This window comes from Camarhynchus parvulus, chromosome 21, assembly GCF_901933205.1.
Source record: "Camarhynchus parvulus chromosome 21, STF_HiC, whole genome shotgun sequence".
In the NCBI taxonomy this organism is placed as follows: Eukaryota; Metazoa; Chordata; class Aves; order Passeriformes; family Thraupidae; genus Camarhynchus; species Camarhynchus parvulus.
In genome coordinates this window covers 2,700,939-2,718,268 of record NC_044591.1, presented here as the reverse complement: position 1 = coordinate 2,718,268, position 17,330 = coordinate 2,700,939, and the positions used below count along the sequence as shown (strand labels likewise).

General features: G+C 52.6%; 2 protein-coding genes across 2 annotated transcripts; one reads left to right on the top strand and one right to left on the bottom strand.

Annotated features, from left to right (window-relative positions):
* Window positions 1-940: 940 nt before the first annotated feature.
* On the bottom strand, window positions 941-8,929 carry P3H1 (prolyl 3-hydroxylase 1). Its single transcript, XM_030963874.1, has 15 exons — window positions 8,403-8,929; window positions 7,862-8,014; window positions 7,501-7,690; window positions 6,901-7,032; window positions 4,847-4,986; window positions 4,070-4,159; window positions 3,907-3,959; window positions 3,424-3,545; window positions 3,120-3,247; window positions 2,919-3,014; window positions 2,654-2,804; window positions 2,060-2,177; window positions 1,795-1,870; window positions 1,489-1,629; window positions 941-1,411 (listed from the first exon to the last, which is right to left on the bottom strand). Exons 1-15 carry the CDS (start codon window positions 8,880-8,882, stop codon window positions 1,292-1,294), a joined length of 2,190 nt encoding a protein of 729 aa, XP_030819734.1. The 5' UTR covers window positions 8,883-8,929; the 3' UTR covers window positions 941-1,291.
* Window positions 8,930-9,007: 78 nt separating this feature from the next.
* On the top strand, window positions 9,008-14,394 carry C21H1orf50 (chromosome 21 C1orf50 homolog). Its single transcript, XM_030963779.1, has 4 exons — window positions 9,008-9,226; window positions 10,127-10,213; window positions 13,114-13,245; window positions 13,909-14,394. The coding sequence occupies exons 1-4, from the start codon at window positions 9,074-9,076 to the stop codon at window positions 14,098-14,100; spliced, it is 564 nt and encodes a 187-aa protein (XP_030819639.1). The 5' UTR covers window positions 9,008-9,073; the 3' UTR covers window positions 14,101-14,394.
* The last annotated feature ends 2,936 nt before the right edge of the window (window positions 14,395-17,330 follow it).

Genomic DNA, 17,330 nt, shown 5'->3' with positions numbered 1-17,330 from the left:
GGAAAAATTTGGGGCATGGAAGGTATTTGGGTCCTACAAGAGAGATTTGGGTCTTGAGAGAGATGGAAACCACTCAACGACAGTGGAGGGATATGCAAAAATGGGGCTCCCCGACAGGAGGGGGGAGAAGGTTAGTGGGAAGTTACCATCCTTGACCCCCTGCCGTGGACTGGGAGCCCCAGAGGCCCCAGGGGTCACTGCAGGAATTCAGCAGGGAGCAGGGAAACGGTTCATTCAGTGAGGGAATTCAGGCACACCATGCCACCATGGCACCAACAAGAGAAGCCATTGTCAGTGGTGTATGCCTGCGGGGGTGTGGGGAACGTGTGTCACCACCCTGGTGACACCAAGCCCATTGCAGCCCCAGGACCTGGCAATCGTTAACTGCCATGGCCTCATCAGCAGTCTGCTCACGAACTCAGGCAGCTGGGGGTGGACACTGGGATGGTGGGCAGCCTCCACTGGGACTGTATGTTCATTCTGGAGAAAACATCCTCCAGATCCCCCCCTGTCCACCTCAATGCTGAATGGCCCTCCAAGTGAAATAGGGGTGCTGGGTGGCTGCACATGGGGCAGGATTTATTTGCCCACATTCCCAGGATGGTTATGGTAATGGCCAGACATCTGCAGGAACAATTCAATGCCCTGTCTGGCAGTGCCAGGGTGCTCAATGTCCTTCTTGTTCAAGGACAGTTCCCGCCTCGCTGGAATGGTGGGTTCCTTCCCATGTTATGGGAGCGAGGTCCAGGGGATGCTCAGCCAGAGATTGCATTGCTGCTACTGCCCCTGGAACACCCTGTCTCCCATAAACACCTTTGTGAGGCTTACAGGGCTACAATACTCCTGGGTGTATGCTTGCCAGGAGCGAAGGTTGCACCTCAACACTGACAACAGCCAAAGGGTGACACCAGCCTTCAGTCCCCACCTGGAAAGCAGCAGCTTAGGAAACAAATACCTTTATTCACCCATTTTCTGCAGAAGGCACTTATATACCTCCAAGTTCAGGAAAGACACACATCTGCACCCATTGGCACCAGGGCCCCACCCCTAACAGAGCATCCCTCCCTTGTCCCCATATCACCCACCCCTAAGCCTCCATCACACACACCATGTCAGCTCCACAGGGGAATACTGGATGCTGCAGGGGTAGTACACAGCATTCCCCAAAACCCCACTCCAACTGGATTGGGGGCAGAGGGGATCCCGTATGTTACCCTTATGACTATGCAGCCCAAAGCCACAATGCTGACATGACTAGTCGCAGCAGAGACGTCCTGGTGCCCGTAGGATGTCACAGCTCATCCTTCCCAACCGCAATGGCAGCTGGTGATTCCTTCTCTGGCTCTGGCTCCAAATCCCCTTCTTCCATGCTGAAAAGCATCTTCACCAGGTCATCTGCCTGCACACGCTCCTGTGGGCAGACCCAGAGTGGTAAGCATAGCCACTGTCCCACGCAAGACCCCTACGCACTGCTGGGAGGGAGCTTACCCGCTCACTGTGCCGAGGGTCCAGGGTGAACCAGAGGGCAATAGCACAGCGCTGACCCTTGGTCACAGCTTTCACCCCGTGGGGGTTCTCTGAGCCAGAGGAGAAGCCCACAGCACGGCCACACTGCGGCTGGACCTCTGCCTGTCAAGGGTGGGAGACCAGGAGACCCCAGTCAGGGGTGAGTTGGTTCCCCTCAACCCAAGTTCATCTTTTGCAGTGGCTCAGGGGATGCTCCCAGGGCACACAGCCAACAGGCAGGAGCTAGATTTGGTGCTGCACATGGATCCTTGGAGCTGAGCTACTCACGGTCTCAGTCTTGGCATCCAGCTCGGTGAAGTAGAAAGCTCCTCCTTCAAAGTCCCCATTGAGGTAGAGGATTGCACTAGAGGGAGCAGGGGACAAGTGGAGATGACAAGTAACCATCACCAGAGCTCTCCAACACCATGGCAAGAGCCAGAGGCAAGAAAGGCCAGGTTTGGTGTACCTCCTACCTTGCTCCTCCCAACTCAGGTGCCACCAAATCATGGTACCCTTAGGTGGGGAAGCTGCAGCTGACAGCCACCACCAGTACCTGTAATCCCGGAAAGTGTAGGCTGGGGGTTCCTTCACACACACCAGTGCCTCTGCATTGAGAATGCAGTTGTCCACATGCACCTCATGGCTGTTGTCACTCCTGCCTTCTTGCTTCTCTAGGGTAGAACAGAGTATGTCAGGAGCCCTCTGTGCAAGAACAGGGTCCATCCCCAAGTATTCCATGCTTGCAGATGACAAGAAAGTCATGCATTAGCCTAAAGCACTTCCACTTGCTGGAGTGTGGATTGTGCAAGGCCATTTGGGTGGCATAAAACACTGTTGACTTGTCCCATGGCATTTCCATGGCCCTCCAGGTACAACCTCTCTCAGCGCCCATCCCAAGATGCCTCAGAATGATGAAATCCTGTATGGCATGAGGCCATCTGCCCTGTTAGAGGCAACCAGCAGAGCTCCCGCTCATCTTCCCAAACTGGGCTTAGGGACAAGATTCCTACACCCTCTTGGGAAGAGGAGTGGGTTAGGGAGCAGCAAGGAGGTCTCCAAAGAAAGGTCCAAGACTACACCACTCCAGCTGTTAGAGGAGATCCAGACAGGAAAAGACAAAAGACCTGTTCCTCTGGGCCACACTCACCATCAATGGCTGTGCGACATACTAAGTGGGAGTAGGAGAAGTGGAGTGGGACCTCCAGGCGGAAGTAGGACTCAATCATGTGCCGCACCTTCTCTGTCACATTGTAGTACAGGTAGGCACTGTGCAGGGGCACCTTCCCCTCCTGCCCCAGCTGTGGAGGACAGACAGGACAGGGACTCAGCCCCATATGGGCATGGGCAACCATCTCCCCCAAAACTACCCTCCCTTGTCCCCACAGCCTGTTTCTCCACACAGCCACCCCAACCTTGAGGGCCTTGAGGACAGTCACGCCATAGAAGGTCTCGCTGGGAGTGTGAGGAGAGGTCTTCCCCCGATAGCCATCTCCAGCCGAGGCAGCCGCCTGTAAAACCCGATTTGTGTTACTGGTCTGATGTGTGAGGTGCAGGATGGGATCCCTTGGCATCCTCTATCCATCCCTGCCTTCTCCACCTGTTCCTGCACTCACGTTGGTGAGTCTCTGCAGTTCTCGGCACTCCTCAGCAGAAAGGACTCCATCCACCACGACACGCTGGGAGCCATTCAGGGCCTTGGAGTTCATGGTGACACTGGCTCCTTCGTACACCAAAGGGCCACCTGTGGCACAAATGGGATTGGTGGACATGGGGAGAGATGCAGCCAGCTCTGGTGTGGCTGGAGGAAGCTGTGGTCCCTCCACCTGTTCCTGCTGCCACCTATGTGTAGAGGGACTGTGAACTGGCAGCAGGGGTCACAAAGGTCTCCATCCCACCTCCCCTCCTGGCCTTCTCCACCTTCTCGGATGAACTTGCTCATGTCGGCAGACTCTTTGGCCTTCTCCTCCACCAGTGTCTCAATCTCCTTCATGAGGTTGCCGATTTCCTCAGAGATGCGTGCTGCAGTCTCCCGCTCCACCCTGGGCATGCGGCAGCCATCAGCACCACCACCCCACTGTCCCCACATCAGAAATGAGGGCCACTAAGACAAGGGCAGGACAAGCTGTCTCAGGTGCTGCTAACAAAGCCTGCACATAGACTGGAGAGTCACCTCAAAGCATCCCTCACTCTGAGGTGTTTGGGGTGACCTATACATGCCCATCATCCCATGGGCTGATGGGAAACAAAGTTCTGCCCTCCAGCAGCCTCTTCCAGTCCCAGCATCAAAACATCCCCTGGCAGGAGCTCTATGCCACGTCCTTTGGCCCAAAGCCCACACTGGAAGAAAGGTTTGTCCTGTCAGACCCCCATTGGGTGAGCTTGGCTGGGGACAGCACTCACTTCTGTTTCTCTCGCAGTCTTTTTGGTATCACCTCTTCAGGTGTCCATGTGTCCTGCCACCAGAAGAACAACATCAGGAGCTGGACAAAGATCTGGCCAGGACACAGACCCCTCATCTGCATTCCATCTGGCCACTGCATCACCCTGGTCTCACATCACCCACCGGGTCCACAAAAGGGATGCCAAAGACGTCATAGCTGAAGAAGAGCAGCTCCTTCTCCATCAGACTCTGCTGGTAATATACCTGGATCTCCTGTGGCAAGGGGCAGAGGGATGGAGTGAGGTACAGCAGGAGGATTCTGAAAAACCCTGAGTGTGGGCAGGAAGATGAAGGTTTACACCATTCCTGTGGTTCTTGCTCCAGACCCGCAGCCTTGTTTCCTGCTCCATCTGGCAGCTGGGAAGCAAGTGGCATTCCCCATCCTGTCTGAACTTCCCTGTGGACAAGCCCTGAGGAGATGACAGTTCAGCAGAAGCACATGTGTGTCCCTTCTGCAGGAAGCTCTTTAGGAACAGTTTCCCTTCCCCTAGTCCAACTGGTGTGGGGCAGAGACTCCCATCCATGCCTATCACATCCCAGGCAGGACCTGGCCATCCAGATTTGGCTATTTTGAAGCTAAATCCTCTCATTTTTAAGCAATTTCACTTCAGCTGTGGAAAAGTGCAACAGAGTAGCCTCAGATCCTCCTAAAAAGATTGTCCACTTGCCTCTCACAGCCCCCTCTATCAAGAAAGGGTCCATGTGTGCCCGTCATCCAGCTTCACTTGGCCTAAGACATTTTGCCAGTGATGTTTTTCACCTACTTTCAAGCTTGTCTGACCTTAAATCCACCCATTCCTGTCCACCTTTGGTAGCTGGTACGGAGGAGACCCTACAGCTTCTGCAAAGGTTCCCAGTGAGAAGATGTCCCTGCAATCGTTTGTCCTTCTGACTGCTCACCTTTCGCGGTTGGATGGGTCTGGCCAGGTTTTCCCCCAGGACGGCAGTGTAATAGGCCAAATTTTGGTTCATCACCTCGTCATGTGGGAAGAAGAGCAAATAGGTTTTGGCGCATTCAATGGCTTTTTCATAATTCCCATCTGCAATGAGAAATGCGCTGTTAATGGCATGTCCAAGGACACTGAAGGCAGAGCAAAGACAGATATGGAGGAGACATGAAAGACATAGTCCTTGTGTTCCAAACTGTGTCACGAGTAGGGCAGATCCCCTGGGGCAAGGATAACTGCTGCCACAAAGGCAAAATTCAGACTCTGTGGTGCTCTCCTCTCTCCAGAAACCATCACAACAGAAACCAGGGGTACTTGTACAGCCTGGGTAATTTTCTCACTTGGAAAACATGACAAAGCCTATTTAGAGGTAGCCAGACCCAACCATTTACTGGCAAACCTGCAGTTTCCAGCCACTGAAACATCCTACCCCACTTTCATGTGGTCTTTCACAGAATCACAAAATCACAGAATGAGTCAGATTGGAAGGGACCACAGTGGGTCATCTGGCCCAACCTCTCTGCTCAAGCAGGGTCCTCTGAGAGCATACAGCACAGGACTGTGTCCAGATTGCCTGGAATATCCCCAGTGAGAGAGATGTAACACCCTCTCTGGACAATCTCTTCAGTGCTCAGTCGCTGCAAACATCCTCATATCCAGATGGAACTTCCTAGCCATGAGTTTCTGCCTCTTGTTTTATTTCTCAGCACCACAGAGCAGAGCCTGATCACATCCTCCAGAGCTACCCTGCAGATACTGACAAACATTGATGAGGTCCCCTCACAGCTGTCTCTTCTTGAAGATTTCTATCCTCTTGGACTTCCTATTTTTTCCCCTCCTTTTGGAGAAATTCACACAGAAACATCTTATACTTTTCTAAATAAGTAAATAAAAAATGAAATCAAATCAGGTGTATTTTCCTGGGTTGTAACTCTTCTGCAGTGGGAGCGTGCTGCTGTGATTTGAGGCAAGATGTGGACAGCTGGCAAGGAGGAAAAAAATGCTTCTCTCGGCTGTTTCACTTGAAAAGTGAAGCTGCCCAGTAATAAAGCAATGTGGACAGTGACTGCAGCCAGGCACAGAGTGATCTAATCTCCTGGAGAATGTTTCAGGCAGAAGGAACAAGCCTGTTGAACCTCATGAAGTACAAGGCCTAGTGGAAAGCTCTCCAGCAGTATCAGTGAAGATAGGGGGATGGATGGGATTAGAGCACCCAGAGGAGAAGGATATGGAGATAATAGTGGATGAAAAATTGCATAGGACCCATCCATGTGCACTAGCAGCTCAGAACCCCCCCCTCCCCAGGCTGATCCCTGGCAGCATGGGCAACAGGTGAGGGAAGGATTCTGCCCCTCTGCTCCACTCTGGTGACATGCCACTTGCAGTGCTGTGTCCAGCTCTGGGTTCCCCAGCATAAGGATATGGACTCATTAGTGCGGGTCCAGAGGAGACCACAAAAACAGTCAGAGGACTGGAGCCTCTCTGTGAAGAAAGGCTGAGAGAATTTGGCTTTTTGAACCTGGACATGAGAAGGCTCCTGAGAGATCTTGATGGCCTTCCCATACCAAGAGTGGCCACAAGAGAGATGAAGACAACTTTTGTATAAGGTTTATAGTGACTGGACAAGGGGAATTGTCTTAAACTGAAGAAGGGCAGCATTAGGTTGGCCAGAAGGATGGAATTTTAGGTCTGGGCAGTCTGTGCCAGGGAAGGAATTAGGTTGGCCATAAGGAAGGAATTTTAGTCTGGGCAGTCTGTGCCAGGGCCTCACCACTTTGATGAGAGTGGTGAGGCCCTGGCACAGACTGCCCAGAGTGTTAGAGACTGGGTTGGATGGGGGTCTGGGAGATCTGAGTGACCAGTGCTAGATGTCCCTTCATCTTCAGTTGTACTGATGAGATTATCTTTGAAAGTCCTTTCCCCACCTAAACCACTCTAAGGATCTATGATTTCAGGCAGAGTGCCGAGTGCTGACAACCACAGAGGATGAGGTGAGGAGCTGCTTACTGTTGTAGTAGGCAAACTGCAGATAGTTGAAGTGCGAGGGCAGGAAATCCTCCAGAGGCTTCTCCTGGCCAGGCTGGGAGGCCAGCTCTGTGACACAGCCCTGCTTGCAGCTTAGCACTTGCATGGAGTGATCTGGCAGAGAAAAACACCATGCTCACAGTCACCCACGGGCTGATGGGCAGGAACCTGAAGGGTATTCAATCACTTGCTCATACTGGGGTTGTTGCAAGCTTTTTGGTAGTGGAAAACCCTCAGGGATGGGGGTCGTCCACCTCAGAGTTGACCAGTGTAGGGTTGTGGTGCTCTCTCAGGACAGACTAGCCATCATCAGCCTCCCATCACATCCTGGTGACCCTCTACTGGTCTCTCTTCTGTCTTTCCATGTTCCTCTGGAATTAGGAGAATTCCTGGGCATCAGTCCCAGTGCAAAGTGCAGGTAAACACCTCCTGCCATTTACTGGCCACATCTTCCCTAGTGAAAGCTAGGATGGGGTTTCTACTCTTCAGGGACCCCCTACCCCCACCCCAGGTCTTTGTGGACCAACCTCCTGAGAATCGTACTCAACTCTTGTGACAGGACACAGAAGGCATGGCCCCCACCTGTAATGGCCTGGAAAAGGTCTGCATTGTACTCAAGGTAGTTGTAGCCCTCGTAGTCATACGGTCCCTCGCAGAGAGCGCGGCATTCAGTGTCTGCCACAAAATACTCCTCCAGCGCCTTCTCCAGGTGCAGGATGGCAGCAGCTGGCTGCTCCTCTGTATAAAACCGGATGCCCAGCTGAAATTTGCTCTGCAGAAGCATGAGAAACGATGTCGGGATCTCAGTGCTTCACCCCCACCCCGTCATGGGTCATCTCATACCCACCACAATGGCACCTCACGAGCTCTCTGAGCTAGCAGCTGAGGTGTGATTGCCCTGGGTTGCACAGTGGACAGGGACTTTGGGAGAGGAGGTTCTCACCAGGTGAGGTTTGGCCTCCAGGTCAGTGAAGTCATCCTCGTGGACTCCCACCATGGCCTGGTAGTACTCCAGGTTTTGCCTCATCTCCTGGTGCCCGGGGTTGGCCACGAAGAAAGTGTGAGCGGCCGCTGCCGCCTGCGCTGGCCGGTTCATCTGGGCGGGACGAGGGTGAGACAGCGCGGATCCCATGCAGAGTGGAGTGGACACCCGTCCCCGGGGCATCCCGGCGGCCGGGGCGGAGGGCGGTGACAGGGGCGGCTCCGGCGAGCTCCGACGTGGCACTGGTGGGGGGGCGCGAAGGCGGGGGGGCAAGGCCGAGACTGCTGGCCGGCAACTCCACTCCGCCGGGGCAAACACCGAACCCTCCCGGCGTCCCGGGACCGGGATCGCCACCGGCCGGTTCACCCGGTCCCACCCATCCATCCTCCCGCCTGATTCCGGGATCCTCCGTGCATCCCGTCGGTCCCAAAACCCGTCGTAGCGGGACACCCCTTTCCTTCCCTTCCCCTCCCCCTTTCCTTCCCCGCCGCCGGTGCCGCACCTTGAAATAGGCGACCTGGAGGTAGTTGTAGGGGCTGCGCCGGCTGAACTCCCGGTCCAGCTCCTCGCCCAGGCGGTATCGGGAGGGCGCAGCGGGCCCGCAGTCCCGCAGGCAGGCGGCGCGGCGAAGCAGCGCCCGAAAGAACCACAAGTCCCGGAGCACCGGGTCGGGTTGGGACTCGGTCGCCTCCGCCGGCCCCGCTGTGGCGTTGGCGCAGCGCAGGCGGCACCGCATCAGACGGGAGCGCACGGCGGCCCGCGCCCGCAGCGCCCGCTCCATCTGCAGCACTACGGTGGGCCAGTCCCCCCGCGCATACGCCTCGGCACCGGCGGCGAACAGCGCGTCCGGGGACTGGGCGGGCAACGGCGGGTCGCCTGGTGCTAAGGTCGGGACCGGGACCGGTTCCGGTGGCGTGGCCGCCCGCGCCAGCAGCACCATCAGCAGCAGCAGCAGCAGCAGAAGCGGCGGCGACAGCGCCATGCCCGAACGCCGGCCGAACCGCGGCACCAGCCACCCCGGGCACCGAAGCGATACTAACTCCGCCTCCTCCGCCCCGCCCGCCGGCCAATCAGCGACAGCAGAGCCCCGCCATGGTCGCACCCCTCACCGTGCGTGCTGACGTCTCAGCGGAAACCTGTCCACCGGGCGGAAGCCGTGGGTCGTGGCCGTCCATGGCGGAGGGCGGCTCGGAGCCTGGGGATCACGGCCCCGGCCCCGGTGCCGGTGCCGGTGCCGGGCTGGCCCTGGTCGAAGGCAGCGTTGGCCGCGCCGGCCGCGTCGGGGACCCCGGTGACCTAGTGGCCCTAGCCCAGCAGGTGCAGCAGGTGAGGGCCGGGTCCCAGCGGCGGGGCTGCAGGGGCAGGGCTGGGCTCGCTGTCCGCTGCTTCCCGGACGTCTCCGGGGCCTTCTCAGGCGGCGGCGGCGGCGGCCTTGGTGCCTCCCAGCACGTCCCGCTGCTTTCCGGTGGCCCCGGCGGCCTCCTGGTGTGTCCTGTGCTGATTCCCACAATCTCCCACTGTCCCCTCTGCGTATGTCGCAGTGCCCCGCCAGTATCTTCCCGAGTTTCCACGTTGTTGGTGTCTCCAGAAACTCTCATTGCACTTCAGTGCTTCCCACTGTGCCTTGCTACCCCACAGTGACTCAGAGCATCCCACTGAAGTCCCATTCCAGTATGCCCTGCTGCCTCCCAGTATGTCCCCCTATATATAGTTCACAGCAGCATGTACAGATGCCTCCCACTACCAGACTGCCAGTCCATCCTAGCACCCCTGATATGTTCTATGACTGCTTCAGTGATTTTCAGTCCATCCTGCCTCTCAGTCCTCCCCAGGTTTTCCTGATATGCTCTACTGGTTCTCCCAGTGCGCTCCAGTATGTTATACTATTCCTCCAGTGCCTCATAGTACATCCTACTGATCTCTGGTGATGTTCCTTGGAGCTTCTCAGTTCACCTAAAAGCTCAGTGTGTGTTCTACTGCCTGCTCCCTGTGTAGCCCACTACCTCCCAGTCCAACCCATTGCCTCCCAGTATGTCCTGCTGTTCCCTCTCACTGCCCCTCAGCCTATCCAGACAGCTCCTGGTCCTTGCTCCTGCCTAGGGGTGCCAGGACAGCTCCTGCACCCCATAACTCTGTGGATGCCTTGAGCTTGACCAGAGCTGGCTCAGCACAGTCCAGAGGGCTGTCGTTCTTCCTGTTCTGAACTGCCCTAATTTTCTCTCCCAGGCCAATGACTTTGTCCGAGCAAATGCCTGCAGCAAACTGACAGTCATCGCTGAGCAGATCCGGCACCTGCAGGAGCAGGCACGGAAGGTGAGTAAGGATGGGCAGAAGGCTCATTGCCTTGGGAGATGAACATCTGCTGCTGCTGCTGGGCATTTGGGAAGGACTGTGGCCTACATGTGAATTGGGGCTAGGAGCTAAGCAGAGAAGATTTAGTGGAAAAATAAGGAGGTTTATTGTCCAGTGTCAAGGGGGATGGGGGAAGGTTGATTTTTGTGGTTTCCCTGCGTCCTCAGCAAACCAGGAAGGACTTTATGAATAAAGTAGGGGAGCAAGGGCAGGTGGTCCAAAACAGCTCACGGGTATCAGGACAGAAAGAGATGACTCTGGTTTTGGTGCTGGTGATTTGTGTGTGCACTGTGCTCTTGGAAGGATCTGATGAAGTGACGATATGGCCCTAGCTGGATCTGAGGCCCTGGGGTAAAGTGGTGCACTTCAATGGATTCCTCTGTGAGCGACTAGCGCTTTCAGGGCCTGGAGCACGCTCGCTGTGATAGCTGACAACAGAGGCAAAGGACAGGTCTTTGTATGGAAATCCAGGGACAGTCTATTGAGTCCGAAAGGGAATCCAAGGACAAGGACAAACTTCTATTGAGAGCACAGGGTTTTATATAGTGAAAAAATAGACCCTCAGGGTGGCTCTGAGGGTCAAGGTCCAATGGGAACAAGTGAAAATGGTGCAGAGGAGGGGCAGCCAACCAGGGGAACTCTCGGGTCGGCTGCTTTGTTCTCTGCCCCGAGATGTGTGGGGTGGTTCTGAGGTGGCCCACGCACTGAAGAATGAGTCAGGACTCTTCGATGTTCAGTCTTCGGGTTGTTTATTTTATCTTATCTATAAGGTTTTCTCTCTGCCCAGCTGAGATCCTCTCAGCACGGCAGCCACAAGCACTCTCCACCGCCCCTGAGGCGGTGTCGTCTTTTATACTACAAGCTATGTATATCGTATATACTTTTAATTCCCAATACCTATCACCTATGTTAGACAGTGCACTTCTACTCTAAACCAATCCCCAAGTGCCCACATCACAGCAGAAAATGGAGAAGAAGAAGAAAGAAGAACGAGACACGCCCTGATCCCTCCATCTTGTCCCCATAACTCCTACACCAAAAATCCTAAAATCTATATTTCCACCCTGTGAACACCCTGTAATTACACCATTCAAACCCGTGTGACTTTCAAATCCCCATACCAAGTTGGCAATTTGCTAGAAGGATCAAAGTCAAGCCGCCAGGTGTTCGGGGCACCATGCCAAGATCTCTGAGCCCCCCGGAGGGGTCTTCGGCAACTCTGGACATCTGGAGTGATGTGCTGAGTTCCCACAGGGAACCAATAGAGTAACAGGGGTAGAACACTAAATCAAACTGAGACCAATGGGGATCAGGAGAGGGAAGAACATTCTAGGGAACATACAAATATAGTGTATAGGGGCTGAACTGGGGTGGAGAAGCTGTATGAACCAATAGAACTTAAGATATTAACATGTGCCTGTGAAGGCCTATGGGAGTGAGGTGCTTCTCACCCTAACCTAGGAGGAGTGTTTCTCCTTGCCTGCTTCTGCCTCCTGCCGGCTTAAAGGGTGATAGTTTTAGTGGTTAGCTCTCAGGCCTCCGTACTGGGAAAGATGAGTTCTCTATTTAGTGATAAGCTTGGTTTCATGTTTATCTGGATGCATTTGCTGGAGTGGGTGGTCCCAGGAGTACACAGCAGGGCTTGGCTGTGTTCATCAGTCTAGCCTTCCACTCTTCATAGTAAAATCAGGAGCCAGAGTAGGGAAGGATTTGCCAGTCACTGCAACTGGCCCACTGCCATTGAGGCCATTACATCATGTAATCATTAACTGGTGGAGCTGGAGCAGTCAGGTGGTGGAGCTGGGGAGATGAATTCTCCTTTGTTTGCTGCCCCTTCCCTTTCGGGGCACAGCAGGAAGGCCTGTCTTTGGTTGCAAATGCAAGTTGTGGCTGGGGGTGTGTATTCTATTACCATCTGTTAGAGGTGGGGCGGTTATCTTCTGTTAATTGGGCCACCTGTTAAAACCAGGTGGGGCAGTTTTCCTTACCTCTTCCATGACCCATCCTCCTTCCCGGGAGATATCTTCTGTCATCATCCCATTGAGAGATGCTCTACCCAGGGGGAGGAGCCAAGCATTCCTACCTGAATATAATCTGATATTTGGAACACCACAGTCAGCCTTTTCCCACTTGATTCCCAGAGGAGCAGCTTTCTTTTCCACTGGATTCCCAGAGAAATACTAGGCCCATTTACATCATCCCTGGACTTTCAGAGGAAAACTCCACCCTTCTACAGGATCACTGCTTCAACAGAACCACAGCTGGCACTGCAGGAGGACTGCAGCCATTATTTAATCAGACGGCTACCAACAGCCCAACCAACAGAGTGTGAGGTCATATTTCTGACTCTGTCAGTGTTGTTTTGTATTACTGCATTTTTAATTTTTTTTTTGTTTTTCCTGATAGAGAACTGTTATTCCTACTCCTGTATCTTTGCCTCAGAGCCCCCTTAATTTCAAAACTATAACAGTTCGGAGGGAGGAGGTTTACGTTTTCCATTTCAAGAGAGGCTCCTGCCTTCCTTAGCAGACACCTGTCTTTTCAAACCAAGACAAGGCCCTGGTCCAGCAGCTGTGTGTGGAGATGAGGAATAAGCCCAACATGTGGTGGCGTCAAGTATAGAGATGAATCTGGGGTGAGATGCAGAGGTATCTCCATCTCTGTGGAGAGGTTCTCTTAAGTCCTACTGACAAGGAAGAATTGTAAAAAACTTTATCTCTTTGGAAAACATCTCGTTCCTGTGTGGCAGGGAGATCAAGGCCTTGTGACCCATAGGTCAAGTGATGTGTCTTGGGCTATGGCTGCGAGGCAATAGCATGTTGCCATTTTATTTCAAGTGTAAAGATGTTTTGTTATTCCAGGTCTTAGATGAAGCTAACAGGGATGCTGATCTGAACCACGTGGCCTGCAACCTTGTGAAGAAGCCAGGAAACGTTTACTACATGTACAGGCGGGAGAGTGGGCAGCGGTATTTTTCCATCCTGTCTCCTAAGGTGGGTGGTTACAGGCCATGAAGAAGCAGGGAGGGGAAAAAAGTAGTGTTTCTGGTGCTTGGGAACATATAAAGCTCAGGCAAAAGCACCAGCTTGATGGAGGCATTTGTTTGTCCCTACTCAGGTTTGGTGTTTGCCCTTGCTCTGGGTTAGTCTGCTGGAGCCAGAGCCATCTTACAGAGTTCTCTGGCTCTTGATGGAGAATGGCAAGAAACCCTTTGTGGCATGGATCTGAATTTTATCTTTTGGTACCTGTGGTTCTTTGTCTGGAAGTAAAGAACTGTCAGCATGCCCTGAGCCTTCACTGACTGGTGTGGCTGCCTGGCAGGACAGTCTCTTAGGTACTTCAGCCCAGGAACTGAGTTTGCCTGCAGCTGAGGTGATGGTCTTAGAGATCTCCTCCTTCCAGACTACCCATTTTCTTACATGCAGGGTGAAGGCTTCGGGGCAGGTCAGGGAGATCTTGTGCCCACAAGCCTTCCTCTGTCAGTAGTGCTGGAGCTCAACCTGATTTTGGACTTGGGGTAGCTGAACTTATTTTTAGGTTAGGAAATGGTATGGTTGTGTAGCTGGGGCTGCTTCAAAGGTAGTAGGGCTTAAGGACAGCACAGCCCAGCTCCAAGGGAAACTGAACACTGATGGAATCTCTCTTTTCTCCACCAGGAATGGGGTACCACTCCCCATGAATTTCTTGGTGCCTATAAGCTCCAGCATGACATGTCCTGGACTCCATTTGAGGACATAGAGAGACGAGATGCTGAAATAACTGTCCTGGAGAAGCTGCTGAACCAGCAGGCAGCACTGCCCCTGTGCATGGAACCCAACTTCCAGGGCCTGACCAAGTCACACAAGTGACCCCACAGGACCCCCTGAGCAGAGTCCCTGAGTGAGGGGACACAGTGCCTGTATGCTGCCAAAGGCGAGGTGGAAAGAGACCAAGAAACAAAAATGCTGATTGTTTTTGTGCTTGAAGGAGACTAATTCTGCATTCAGTCTTACTGGATTTTGTAGTAATTGAATAATTTACTTTACTGACCTATGCCAAGCTATACCAGGAGGTGTCAGTTCCAAGAGTGCTTGGAGCAAAAAGCAGAAATGCTTGGGGTAGATGTGCTAATGCTGTAAAATAATATCTCCTATCTGCCTGGCTCTGGTGTACCTCACTGTGAGTGCGTCAGGTAATGATCTCGGGGCTGGATTTTCCCCCTTATTAAAATCCACATGTTTAAAGAGCTCTGTGGCCTGGGAAGAGTAGTCAAAAGCCTGTGCAAAGGGTCTGTTGTGATGAGTCTTCTGGTCTCCTAGCTGGTCTGAATCCCTGAGCTGGGAACATAGGGTGACCTGAAGCTCTTTTCTCTGGAAAGAGAATTCTCAAAAGTGCCATGCAGGCTTCAGGTGCTCTTGAGATGATGTGTGTTTCACATCCTCATGCATTCCCCCTTGGATGTGAATGCATGAGCTGCCAGGTAGAGGCAGGATACTGGATGACTTTATGCCAGAGCAGTGGGGAGAGTAAAATAAATCAACCATTATCTCACATGTACCACCAAGACAGGCCCTGTGTTCTTCCTGTGTGGCAAAAATACCTTTAGCTTTGCCAGGAAGACTTAGTGGCACGTGGAGCTGGTAGGACACTTCCAGCATGTTTTTCCCACCTAGGAAAACCAAGGAGAAGTAAAGATCAGAGCTGCTGAGAAGATATCCTCTCTCTGCTCAGCCACACGGGGCTTCTTCAGGAACTTGCCTGCTTTTCTGTGAGGAGCCGAAGTTGTAATTTATTGACAGAGAGGATGTCCAGATTGGATCCTGGTATGTAACATTAAATCTGGTTGGATTCTCCCATGACTTGCTCACTTTCTTGACATTACAAGATGATCTTATATGCTGCTCCAGGCATTACATGTACACAACCGCCTTGCCATCTCCATGGGCAACATGGGAGGGTTGGCGTCCACTTGTAGGAGCTGAATTCTGACCCTGGGGTCTGGGCTGGCTATGGATGGAGTTGGTGCTTCTTGGTGGAGCCCAGCTGTGAGGGCATCTGCAAAAACGAGACCCTTGGGGACCAGCACTGTCGATGTGTTTTGTCATTGCTGGAGTTTATTCCCTCTTTGCAGGACACAGCCTCGCCTCTAGCGTCCCTCTGTCCTCATCCCCACGCACTGGGAGATGCTCAAGGCTGCTGGCAGTGACAGTTCCTCATGGGAAGAGCTGTTTCCTGCTGGTGTTACAGAGGATTGGGAGGTTTGGGGCAGCTCCCTAGCAGCCCAGGATTTTTTTTGTCCCAGATTTTCTTCTAGCTGTGTCCAGTGCAGTAGCTCACCTACATCCCACCATGGCAGAGCCTCTGTTTGGCAGAAATCTGTTCCTTGGATTCAATATGGGACATTTTTCTCAATATCTTTCCTCACTTGGAGCATAAGGGCATATTAACAGCAATTTATTATTATTAGTAGTAGTATTAGACCAGGCTATAATTAATTCCTTATCAAGTTACAGGTGCCAAATTTGACAGGGTTTTTCTCTGCTTGTTTCATTGCCTTGAGTTTGATTTTACTGCATACTATTATATCTTAACTTGGAAGGGAGAAAGTTAATTACTGCATGGAATTTGTGTGTTGCTAATTATAGCAACCCCAGATCTTCATGTGTGTTGATTTATGCTCCTCTGAGAAGTGGGGATTCCTGCCCTGGTCTTATCTGTTTCCATCATTAATATCTGTACCATGGCACGCACAAGAGGACTGGGGGGGTGGTGGCTGTGGGCCTCTGTAGCCTTTGGGGGGATGTCATATGTGTCCAGCAGACACCCCTGGCCCTCCATACCCCACAGCTCACTGGTGTTCTGCAGTTTCTCTAGGCCCTGTCAAGTCTTTCTCTTGGATTTGTTCCCAAAAAGCAAAACCACTATGGCTTTGTATGAAAAGACAAAGGAGGTCTTAAGAGACAGGACGTGGAGGTGATGAGCCCATAGTCATGCTCGGTGTTCTTGGCACTGTGGGAAGTGGGGAATGAGGCTGGTGCAGAGAGTGGTTGATGGAAAGGGGGAACCATTCGTCCAATATTGCTTATGCATTGTTGGGATCTAATTAAAGCCAAAGAACTGAGGCATCATCAGAAATACTGGAAGGTGCTCTAAAGCCAAAGCAACACATAATCTGGAACACAGACAAGGATGAACCTGACTGAGGTGGAGCCTTCTGTGATGCTTGTGGCGAGGATGAATTTCTGGAGGAATGATGAGATGGTACCCTGTGGGAGACTCCAGGGTCTCTCCGGCTTCTTGATCTCATCCACTTGGCTCAGCCTCTACCCAGCTGGTGTCTTTGTGCTTGACAGGGCAGGGATTTCATAGAAATTCATCTGGAAGAGACAGTGAGACACTGATACCTATTCATGATTTCATCTTGAAAATTCTTTTGAAAATATTCCTCTTCCTTTGCTCTTTTGTGAGTGATCAGGGCAGCAATGAGCATATTTGGAAGGCAGTGGCTCTTTCCAAAATGCCCAGTGATGTCCAATATTTGCAGAAGACACAGATGTGCTTCTGACACCATTACATTGGGCAGAGTGGGTTTTGTTCTGTTTTTGGCCATGCAGATGAACCAGGCCTCATTTAAGAGGTCCAACACAAAGATGCTCTGAGGGTTTGACCCATTCCAGGTGCTTCTCAGAGCCAGTGTTTGGTGACTTGAGGCTGCTGGCACTGGTACTTGCAGCTGTTCCCAGCTTTTAAAATTTGAATTAGCCTGGGGTTTTCTGTTTCAGGCCAGATTTTTGCTTTGCTTCTGAAAGTAGCTGTGTTTGGAGATTTTCTTTCTAGCCTCTTATTCCTGAACGATGTGGGTGGTTAGGGGGATTTAACCTGCCATAAGTGCCCACTGCTCTGGGGTGTCATCTGTCAGGCACGAAGAGTGTCCCAGCAGGAGGAATTGTGGGTCTTTGGCCCTTCTTACGTCAGCCTCAGGTCCAGGGAGAAAAGACAAAAATAAAAAACAAACCCAAGCAAAACAAAACAACAAACCAAACCAACAAAAACAACAACAACAAAACAAAAAACCACACAAAAAAACCACAAACAAACA

Bases quoted from the DNA above. Each gene is read 5' to 3' on its own strand.
- P3H1 (XM_030963874.1), bottom strand. From the start codon at position 8,882: ATGGCGCTGTCGCCGCCGCTTCTGCTGCTGCTGCTGCTGCTGATGGTG. The intron at 8,015-8,402 runs GTGCGGCACCGG...CGTCCCGCCCAG, and splicing joins TCCAGGTCGCCTATTTCAAG to ATGAACCGGCCAGCGCAGGC. The intron at 2,805-2,918 runs GTTGGGGTGGCT...TGTCCTCCACAG, and splicing joins CTGTCCTCAAGGCCCTCAAG to CTGGGGCAGGAGGGGAAGGT.
- C21H1orf50 (XM_030963779.1), top strand. From the start codon at position 9,074: ATGGCGGAGGGCGGCTCGGAGCCTGGGGATCACGGCCCCGGCCCCGGT. The intron at 9,227-10,126 runs GTGAGGGCCGGG...TTTCTCTCCCAG, and splicing joins TAGCCCAGCAGGTGCAGCAG to GCCAATGACTTTGTCCGAGC. The intron at 13,246-13,908 runs GTGGGTGGTTAC...TTTCTCCACCAG, and splicing joins TTTCCATCCTGTCTCCTAAG to GAATGGGGTACCACTCCCCA.